Below are 11516 nucleotides of genomic sequence, written 5' to 3'. Positions count from 1 at the left end.
TTCAAAAACGCCCAAATCAGCCCGATTCACGCAACAAAAAAGGGTCCAGTACTTGTTTGAGCTTCAGGCGTTCGGCTTCCGGCATTTTGGAGTGGAGATGTGAACCATCTCCATAGAGAATGCAGCCTAAGGATGAGCTCAGGTGTGTTCGCAACCCGCATGTGCAGAGCCCGCCAGGGAGTCGGCACTGCGCTAATTGCAGGCAGTGAGACATTTCCGATCTCTGCAGCCGCGGATTGGGAAAATGTCTCACTGCCTATGATTAGCGCAGTGCTGACTTCCTGGCGGGCTCTGCACGTGCGGGTTGCGAACGTGACTGAGCTCGTCCTTACCAAAGACTGTGGTGTCTATGTTGCCGGAGATATGATATAAGACTGCATTCTGATGGGCAGCAAATTTAAGGAAGTTCAGGAAAAGCTGTTGCAGGAAGACTTAAATCTTGGGAAAGCCATAAGGATTGTCAGAGCAAATGTAATGTCAAGAAAGGACATGCAGGTACTGGAAGGAACACAGCTCCAGATTAATGCTATAGAAAAATCACAGCAGCAGATACAGGCAAGAAAGAGCACACAAAGGAATAAAGGGCACCTATGGCACACGTATGGATGCTGCTGATTAAACACGAGGCTCTTGTTTCAAGCTCCTTGCTGTCTTCCTATACGTTGTGTTAATTAATCACAGTGACATATTCAATACTTATTTTACCCTCTGTAAATTGTGTAATAAAAAGTTGGGAGGTATGGGTGTCAAGCAGAGCAGTGATTTGCATGGCTCAACCCACTGTTGTGAAATGAGGACAAGTCCTCCAATTCTTAGGACAGGTGATGAGAGATGCGAATCTGTTGTGTTCCAGGAAGGTTGATTGGAATGGAGGACATGTGATTGCTGTAGTCCCTTCTCCCCATGACATGTATGGTTATTGGATCTATATAAACTTGTGTAATAAAGCCGACCCCCACCCCACCAGCATTTATGAAGAAGAAAGTTTCTAATAATAGGGGATGACATCATTGATGTGACAGTAGCACTATCATGCAGGAGTCATGGCAGACTGGGCTGGCTGTGTATAATAGAGGTGATGATAGAAATGTAGGGCACATCTATTAGTCACACACACACACACAGCAGGGTGACAGCACACAGGCTGCTCCTGGATCTCTCTCCCCACTGCTGATCGGAGCTTCTCTCCCTCCCATGCATTGTTGAGCTCCTATCTAGCACTGATCGCTCACATAGCTCTACACAATGATCTCTAATGATACAAAGAGCCGATCGGGGAGCATTCAGGCGCTCAGCACGCTGCGATCGAGCGTAGCAGCCATCAGCTCCATGGCACGGCTCACGCCGTCCGCCGAATTTTAATGAAACAATTAATAACGTGAACGATTCCACAACAATAGCCGCGCCGTGTATAGCGGAGGATGGCAACAGTGTAAAGGATTCCCATGCACACATCGCCCCCTGCCGGCGCCGCAAGGGACACGCAGGCGAGAGGGCTGCGCGAGACAGAGCGGCGCGAGCTCGCCTCTCTACCCCCCCTCTCTCCTCCTCCTCCGGCGCTTCGCCGCCCCGTCACGTGCAGCGCGCCGTCCAATCGCGCTCCGTGTTGTCGCGGCCGGACGCCATTGCTGCTGTCAGAGAGGCGAAGCTCCGGTCAGTGTGTGAGAGAGATACGAGCGGCGGGAGAGACCAGGGACCCCGAGCTGTACACCGACTTAGAGGGGGGAGTCGGGCCGAACACAGCTTCCGGGAAGAAGCCGACACGTCGGAAGGGTCCTGGGGAAGGAGGGGGGATTCGAGCCCCGTGAAGCCCCCGAGGCCTCCTCCTGTGACACGGGGCGGTCTCCCCTCAGCGGCCAGTGTGTGTGAGTGAGAGAGTCTATCTCCCGCCTGGCCCCCCTGTGTGTGAGAAGACACCGGGACTCCTCCTGGCATTACATTCCCTGACAAGCAGGGGGAGGCCGCGGCGCTTCCTTCCTTCTCTCCTCCCCACCTCTTCCTCCCTGCCCCTCTCTCTTATCCGCCCGCCAGCCAGCCCCTCCCCCACACGGGTGACTCATTTCTCCGCGCCCGATCATAGGCAGATCGTCTGGCCGATGACAATTGTCCACCGATCGCTACAGGACATTGCGACATCCATGTGATTTCCTCAAGACTGCTCCTGTCCCTTCCCCTCCCCCCCCTCCAACAGAGGCTTTTGTCGGTCTCCCTAAGACCCGGAGGATCAGGCCTAGGCCTGCCCAGCAACACTTCACCCCCCACACCCAAATTTCCGATCGGATCCAGAGTTTTAGGTCTCAGACATGCCCAGCTCTGCTAGCCAGGCTCCCGGAGGATCATGACTGCAGCGGCGAACTGGGCAGCCAACGGGGCGAGCCTGGAGGATTGCCACTCCAACCTCTTCTCTCTGGTAAGGAGGCCACAATGGCTGTGTGTGTGTGTGTGTGTGAGATCTGTCACTGTATGTGTGTGTTGTGTGATCGGTCCCTCTGTGTGTCTTGTCTGATCGGTCCCTGTGTGTACTGTGTATGGTCCTCCCCCAGGGGACTGCCACTTTGCTCTTTCCTCTCTATTTACAACATGTGTTTATGATCGGAGCACAGGCTCGGTGTGGTGTCATGTAGGTCCAGGGCTGGCCCCTCTGCTATCACCTTCCAGTGATTGGTGGATTCCGCTCTGACATCTCTACATGGTGCTGCTGTGTCACTACCCAGTTTTCAAATTCCCCGACATGACGTTGTATCGTCTACCCTTCCATTCATCTTTCACTTTCTACTTCTCCTGTCCTGTATGTCCCCCAACTCTGATGGTGACCTGGCCTGAATCATCACACCCCATAGGGATATACACTTCATTTATCTCTAATTCACTCATCTTCTACATTGTGGTTTTGTGTGTTGCTTTGTTCCACAGTGGTTATGTGTTTGTTTTTCTTACTAAGACTGGAGCAGGCAACCACTCAGCATTTAGTTTTCATTTTCAAAGTGTTTAAATGATTGCAAAGTAATTTTTTATTTCATAATAAACATGTTATACGTACCTGCTCTGTGTGATGGTTTTGCACAGAGCAGCCCAGATCCTTCTCTTCTCGGGTCCCTCTTTGGCTTTCCTGGGCCCTCTCTCCTGTTGAGTGCCCCCACGGCAAGCAGCTTGCTATGGGGACACCCAAGCTGAGTCACAGCTGCATGTGTCCATTCAGATACAGAGCCCCTATTTGGCCTCACCCCCTCTCTCCCTGATTTACTTACTGACTTTGACAGCAGCGGGATCCAATAGCGCTGCTGTTATGTCTCAGCCAATCAGAAGGTAGCTTCCCAGACAGCCGAGTCACTTGTGGACAGAGATGGGGCTCAGGTTAGTATTAGGGGGTGCTGGGACGACTGTTGCACACATATCTTAATGCATAAAGATAAAAAAAAACCTTCTGACTATACAACCCCTTTTAAACAATATGTAAAGGCATTTTTTTTTTATTTAAATAATAAAGATGTTCTACTTACCTGCTCTGTGCAGTGATATTGTGCAGAGTGGCCTCTAAATAGAATGCATTAGGATAAAAAAACCCTTTAGTGTGCAGCAGCCCCCCTAATACTTACCTGAGCTCCATCTCGATCCAGTGATGTTGCACGAGAGGCCCAGCTCAAAGTCAGTGAGACAATAAGACACCTTTCACACTGGGGCGGTTTGCAGGCGATATTGCGCTAAAAATAGTGCCTGCAAACTGACCTTAAACAGTGGCTGCTGTTTCTCCAGTGTGAAAACCCCCAGGGCTTTCACACTGGAGCGGAGCGCTAGCAGGACTGCTCCAAAAGTCCTGCTAGTCGCATCTTTGGAGTGGTGTGTTTACCGCTCCTTCCTATTGAAAGCAATGGGAACACCGTGGCTATACCGCTGACAATAACCTTTTTCCGGCCGCTAGCGGGGGTAAAACCGCACCGCTAGCAGCCGAAAACCGACACAATTCCGACGGTAAAGCACAGCTAAATATAGCGTCTCTTTACCGCCACCGCACCTCCCGCCCCAGTGTGAAAGGGGCCTAAGGAAAGAAAGGTCAGGGCTGAGCTGCTGCTTGCTGTGGGGGGATTTGGCAGGAAGGAGGGGCCAAAAACGCTGGTGAGGGCCCTAAAAAGAGGAGGATCTGGGCTGCTCTGTGCATAACCACTACACAGAGCAGGTACGTATAACATGTTTGTGTTTTTATACAAAAACACAACAACAAGACTTTAATGTGAACTTTAACTTCCTCCTCTGGGGTCCCCCACTAGCACTCTCTGCTCCTCCTCTTCTGTGTCCCCACAGCAAGACATGTGTTATGGGGGCATACATGTGGATGCACTCCCAAGCTAGGCTGTTTGCAACCATCGATCACATGCCTGACGAAGGGGTCCTGTGTGACTCCGAAACATTGCACTCTCCTTGTGTTGTGATCATGCGTTTGGACGCTATTCACGTTGTTCCATAGTGTGCTGGCAAATATCTTCATTGTTTTCATCCATAGACTCACAACAGCACAACTCGCCCCCCCCGCTCCCCTTTCAATCCCTACTCTCCAGATTTGACTGACAGCGACAGGAGCCAATGGTTCCCACTGCTGCCTGTGTTTACTGTGAGACCATGAAGAGGGGAAAGCAGGGCTGCAGCTAGGACAGCGCTGGATTGTGAGAGAAGGCAGGTAAATGTTTAGGGATGGAGAGGGGGACAATAGTGAGGAGTTCAGGGAATGTATTAAAGCAGAAGTTTACTTACTCCAGCTTCAGCAATGTGGCATGTCTTGTCTTAAAGCGGAGGTTCACCCTAAAAAACATCTATGTACCATCCCATCCAGCATACTTGCGTCAGCTGCAGTATGCTGGTTTTTTATTATTTTTCCTCGCTGTACTTACCGTTTAATCGTTCATTTTCTTTTCATCCTCCCGCGGGGAATAGGCGTTCCTATGAAGAGGCGTAGATGATTGACGTGCGGCTAAGGCACGTCACTCGTTCCGAAAACAGCCGGACTAGGACTGGGCTCTTCACGGCGCTATACAGCGCCTGCACACAGACTAGGAGCTGACTGCGCAGTATATAGCCGAGTCCTAGTTCGGGAGTTTTCGGAACGTGTGACGTGTCTTAGCCGCACGTCAATCATCTACACCTCTTCATAGGAACGCCCATTTCCTGCGGAAGGATGAAAAGAAAATGAACGATTAAACGGTAAGTACAGCGAGAAAAAAAACAGCATACTGTAGCTGACGCAAGTATGCTGGATGGGATGGTACATAGATGTTTTAGGGTGAACCTCCGCTTTAACCGCTGGCCGCTCTCAATGGCCAGATGAAGATAACTCACACACATGCACAGGAGTGATGTTTAGTCAGGTTCGACATTGCCTCTGTACAGTGACTGTACAAATTTGGCAAACAGCCAGGTAAGTAACTTTAATGCAGAAGAGACAAAGCATGTATATTCTGCATTAAAGTTCTTGTCTGTTTGCCCACCTCTATTTTTGGCTCAAAATTCCACTTTAAAACAGAATAATACTCACCTTGGTTCCAGCGATGTGGCATCCTCCAGCTCCTGGCCCGGTCACTCATATCTTTGGATGGCCAGCCTCCGGGTCTTGATCACAGGCCGCTGTCATTGGCTGGGCGGGGATGATGTCACGTTTAGTCAGATTTGGCCTCACCAAATTTGTACGGTGAGCTGCGCATGCACAAGGGCGAACAGGCAGGTAAGTAACTAATGCAGAAGAGACAAAGCACGTATCTTCCGCATTCAAACTTCTGCCTGTTTCCCATTATTTATTTTTGGGCGAAAGTTCGACTTAAAGGTAAAACAAGTTTACACTTTAGGGTCCATGCACACTAAGTGGCTGAAGAAAACTCCCACAACCTCTGACAGGAAAAGCAGCATAAAAATGTTCAAAGTGGCTCATATTGCACAAGCGTTTATGAGAGTTTTTGGGAATCTGCTTTGATAAGCGTTTTTTTTATTTCAAAACCTTCTCCTCTGCTAATTTTTCACTATAATCAATGTACACTCAAATATTCTGAATGCTCCTAAAGGTTGCGTTTGTGTGTTCAGGTGTTTTTTTAAGCTCAAAAGCTACTCTTCAGCACATGACTTTGGAGGTTTTTTCTACCACTAAACTCCTGAAACCTCCTATAGTGTGCATTGACACTTGGGCTAACATAGAGGGGAGTTTAAAAGGTGGAGGAAAAAAAACCCTCAAATGCCCGTAAAAGCATTTTTTTTGAGCTGCAGTGTGCATGAGGCCATAAAGTGATTGTGAATATACAATGTTATAGACACATTCTAATACAGTTAATAATTAGTATAATGATGCCAGTAACATACCTTCTTTTGCCTAGTTTAAAGCTGAACTAAACCTCCCTGTCTTTTACAGTCCAGGAAGCTGCCATCTTAGCTTCTGTTTGATCTGCAGTTGCCATGGTGCTGCACGTGTGATGAGTTATGACACCAGCTATTTGATGGCTTGGCAATTTGGTTGAGAGAAAAAGCAACTGCCACAGTTCTCATTCATGAAAAGCTTTGAATGTAAGAGCCGGTTCACACTGGGGCGACCTGTCAGGCGACTCAGCCGCCTGACAAGTCGCGGTCCACAAGAAAAAGGTTCCTGTACGACTTTGGGGGCGATTCGGGGCGACTTGCATTGACTTCAATACAGAAGTAATTTTGCAAGTTGCCTCTCAAGACGCCTTGAGATCGCCTTGCCGAGTCTCCCCCAAAGTCGTGCCGCCTGTGTGTGAACCGGCTTTAACTGTTTTGGGAAACTTAAAATTGATGGGTTTAGTTCCACTTTAAGAAATAATCTTTTCTATCTTTTTTTACAAGGTTAAAAGTTCTGACATGTGAACATGCATCTCTTCTTCCTGTTTTGGGGATGGCAGGTATTACAAGACACTGTGCAGCACATAGTCTCTGGAATTCATAAAGATTGTCTAAGGCCGGGTTCACACCTATGCAAATTGAGTGCGGCTTAAACCACATCCAGTGCGCAGAACATTTCTAAATACATTGTTTTCAATGAGGCTGGTTCACATATGTGCGATGCATTCGCACTGCGCATTGCCGAAAAAACATGTGCCTATTTTAGGCATTGCGGTGCGGCTCAGGTGCGAATTCAGGCCCATTATCTTCTATGGGAGCGTGGCTGATTCGCAGATGTGTTCATTTCTCTTCAGTATTTCTCTCATTCACCTCAATACACTTCCCCCCCCCTCCCCTCTCCCAGGTCTCCTAATCTGCAGCTAAAACGGAGATGATCTGCTGAACAGTTCTCTTATCTCTCTGCAGAGATAAGAGAACTGAAATTCGCACCGCACAAGTGTAAATCCGCCCTTATTCACTTTTTGCGAATTCCAGTGCACTTCCACAAGACAAATGTTGGTGTGGGTGACAGATTCATATGTTGCACACAGGTACATGAATCTGGGTCATGTATTGAGTGTCCATGCAGACACTCCAACCTCTGTACAGCAGTGTTCCCTTAGCATCAGCTGTCACACAGACCGCACAGCAGTGGGGGAGTTCTGTGTCTGGGGGGCAGAGCCTGACAGGGATTTACAGACACCAGTTGCCCATCAGGTCCACTCCCCTTTGTGATTAACAACAGGCAGTGGGCAGATCCTTAGCCAATAGACAGCCTGCTATTGGCTCAAGAATCCATCCACTGCTAGTTAGAAGGTGAAAGTGAACCTAATGGAGAGCTAGTGTGTGTTTCCCCATCGGACTCCACCCACTGCAGGGTCATTGGTTGTTAGGAGGCTGTGAAGCAGCAGTGAGACACGAAAGGAGTAGCTTCCGTGACTATGCCTCTGCTACACTGTAGATGGGACAGGCACTCTGCCCTCTCTGTTTGCCAATTAAGAGTGGGTCTTAATTACCTCCAGTTTTCTTATCTACAAACTGGAGTTAATTATTTTTGAATTTGAAGCATTAATAGTACCACTTTGTAAAAGTGGCACTGTTAAGAACTATCTGAATCTGTTGCACATGTTGGTAAAGTTACTAAAACAGGCGATGGAGATTTTTGAATTTGGCGCAGGCCATTTTTTAGGGCTGTAGCACCAAAAACAATATTTGAATTCCCCCCACTGTGCCTGTATTCTGTTCAGCCTGAGGCAAGATGCAAGCGGTGTGTTCAAGAGGCAGGTAGTGAGATTGACCAGGGGGTGTGGTGGCTGTACAAACCACCCAAGACATGGTGTCTTCTGTACCTCTGAATGGCTAGCCAAAGGATGAAAACTGACCACACTAAGGCCCCTTTCACACTGGGGCGGGAGGTGCGGTGGCAGTGTAGCGCCACTAAAAATAGCGGCGCTATACCATCGGATTTGCCGCGGGATTCGGCTGCTAGCGGTGCAGTATTAACCCCCGCTAGCGCCCGATAAAGGGTTAATACCACCCGCAATGCGCCTCTGCAGAGGCGCATTGCAGGCGGTATTGCCGCGGTTTCCCATTGTTTTAAATGGAAAGAAGCGGTATACACGCCGCTCCTCTCACCGCTCCAAAGATGCTGCTGGCAGGAGATTTTTTTCTCTCTTGCCAGCGCATCCATCGCCTCAGTGTGAAAGCCCTCGGGCTTTCACATTGAGTATGCAGTGCAGGAGTTTTTCAGGCAGTATAGCAGCGCTAATTTTAGCGATGTACCGCCTGAAAAACTCCTCAGTTTGAAAGGGGTCTAACGCAGATCAGCTTCTGTGTGATCCGTTTAGAACAAGGAATAAAGGGTGACTGGCAGGTTCAACCAGGTAATTCAGATAGAAGTATAAAAAAATGTTTACACAAACCTGGAAATAAAAAAAAAATTAGAATAACAACACACTACTGAACATAGAAGCTGATTGTTACTACTATGCAGCGTTTCTTCAGTTTTACCTTTCACACAGAACTGCAGTGCATAAGTTTGAACCAGCCATATAGTAAACAATAGGATTTCTGCTTGTAATACGTTTTGCTGCACGATAACAGACGAGTGTGAATAGGACCTTTTTTAGAATCCCCCCCACTGATTGCTTTCACTTCTCTGATTTCATTTCTTTGTCACCTGCAATCTACAGGAAAGGGTTTTGCTTCCAGTAAGATCCTTGACAATTGCCTCTTACTACTGTCTGAAAACATACCGGAAAAACTTAGCCTGAAGTGAGAATCTAATCTAAACTGACTTTTTTTTGTCTATTTTATTGTGGGTTGTTGCAGAGGAGGTAAAATGAGGGGTATGTCGCTGTGCAGAAAGGTAATACATAAGGCAGCATGTAAACAGATGATGAAGATTCAGAGAATTGAATGACAGAGCTTATAAAAAATAGCCTATGATCTTTTATCAAATATGTATTGACAGCATACTAAACACTAGCAGAGGCTTTTTATATGAGGCTTATTGTAACTGGTCTTCCTTGCCTAGGTTTTTGGAAACTTGATACAGTTAGAAGTATGCTTTTAATTTGTAGTCCGTGTGTTCGTTTGGCGTGTACTTGGCTTTATCTACTACCTGAATGATTTTGGGGTAAAGAAAGATCACTTTCAGATCTGTGTCAACAAAGATCCCTTTTGATGTATACATACAGTGACACTGTTTGATGCTGAATTCCACAACACACATGGTCGAGCAAGTGTTTTATTGTTACTGTCGCTCGGATTTTTCATTCTCAATGGTATCAATCTTTAGAGATTCCCAGAGGATTGTCGCTCTTGCTTCACTTCACTATTCTGCCTACAGAGAAATTGTCTCTTGTGAAATGATGTACTCCTCCAGTAAACTGTTCATTTCTAGCGGATAACACCTACCTGAGCTAATTTGGCAAATATAATGGTACAGGTTTTGGTGAGGTGAGGTGGGCCTAAAGGAATCAAAAAGCCCTCCAACTGAATTAGTGCATAGCATGGTAATGTCGCCTTAGAACAGAAGGTATTCTGCATGTCTCATTTCATTACATACCCCACCCCACCCCAAAAAATAAGAGGATTATAAGAGCAAATCATTCTTTTATTTAAAGAAGAACCTTGGGGGGGGGGGGGGGGAAGATCCTGGGTTAGATAGTTTAACCTAAGGCGGTGTATGCCTCCTCCTGGGTTGCTTGCTTGTTGTTTTCAATTTACACTTTCTTTGAGCTTTCACTATACATTGGGCCCTCTGTTAGGAGACCTTTGCTCTCCTGCGCACAAGTCGTTTTGTCTGCCCTTCCTCTCCCCTGTTCTTTCACAGAACACTTTGGGGTTGATTTTACTACAACTGGAGAGTGCAAATCTGGTGTAGCTCTGCATAGAAACCAATCATATTACTAGGGCCGAAACAACTAATTCGACAACTAATCGATTATAAAAATTGTAATCGATTAATTTAATAATCGATTAATCGGCCAGTTACATAATGGGGTTAAAAAAAACTAAAATGATCCCTTTTATAGTACAAAGAAGCAAGTCGCTACTGTAAATATTACTTTCACTGTCCCACAGTAAAAAAAATGAACCCCTTACAATAGCGATTATTTGCTCTTTTTGTACTTATTTTTGTTTTTTTAACCCCATTATGTTACTAAACATCTCAGGCCTGGGTTCACAGAAACACACTACAGTTCATTTACATTTTTTGCTTATGGGACACGTTCACATCCATGATTTTTTTTCGGCTGCTGCGTATTTGGAATGGGTAAGGACTTTTTAATGCAAACGGTGCTATTTTGTTTTTTTTGGTTCAATATACTTCAATAGAGAAGCTGCAGAAAAGCATGTAATGTGTTTTTGCTGCAATTTGTGTTTTGTAATCTACCCAACAACAAATTGGCCCAAAAAATGTAAAAATTCACTTTTTTAAGGCTATTATCCGATTAATCGAAACGATAATCGGCCAACTAATCGATTATGAAAATAATCGTTAGTTGCAGCCCTATATATTGCAGATTTTTTTTTTCTTGTAATTGAACAAGGTGAAGTTAGCTGATTGGCTACCATGCACAGCTGCACCAGATTTTGCACTCTCCGGTTTTAGTGAATTACCCCCTTTGTGTTTTGTGAATGGGTTCACAGAATACAAAGCATTCTGTGATTGGGCAAGAAAAGAGGGGACAGCTGCTGGGAAGGAGAGCTGTAAGGTTGTTTTTTGAGTGTTGGAAGCATAGCAAAAACGATACTACAGGGAGTGCAGAATTATTAGGCAAATTAGTATTTTGACCACATCATCCTCTTTATGCATGTTGTCTTACTCCAAGCTGTATAGGCTCGAAAGCCTACTACCAATTAAGCATATTAGGTGATGTGCATCTCTGTAATGAGAAGGTGTGTGGTCTAATGACATCAACACCCTATATCAGGTGTGCATAATTATTAGTCAACTTCCTTTCCTTTGGCAAAATGGGTCAAAAGAAGGACTTGACAGGCTCAGAAAAGTCAAAAATAGTGAGATATCTTGCAGAGGGATGCAGCACTCTTAAAATTGCAAAGCTTCTGAAGCGTGATCATCAAACAATCAAGCGTTTCATTCAAAATAGTCAACAGGGTCGCAAGAAGCGTGTGGA

General features: G+C 46.3%; 1 protein-coding gene across 1 annotated transcript in view; it reads left to right on the top strand.

The window, feature by feature from the left end:
* Positions 1-1593: 1593 nt before the first annotated feature.
* MED13L (mediator complex subunit 13L) overlaps positions 1594-11516 on the top strand; it is a 191541-nt gene continuing 181618 nt past the window's right edge. The window contains exon 1 of the mRNA XM_040351918.1: positions 1594-2410. Coding sequence (XP_040207852.1) covers positions 2339-2410 — 72 coding nt within the window. The 5' untranslated portion in view covers positions 1594-2338. The remainder of the gene's footprint in view (positions 2411-11516) is intronic.

Source organism: Rana temporaria, chromosome 1 (assembly GCF_905171775.1).
Source record: "Rana temporaria chromosome 1, aRanTem1.1, whole genome shotgun sequence".
In the NCBI taxonomy this organism is placed as follows: domain Eukaryota; kingdom Metazoa; phylum Chordata; class Amphibia; order Anura; family Ranidae; genus Rana; species Rana temporaria.
This window is presented reverse-complemented; position numbering and strand designations above follow the sequence as displayed.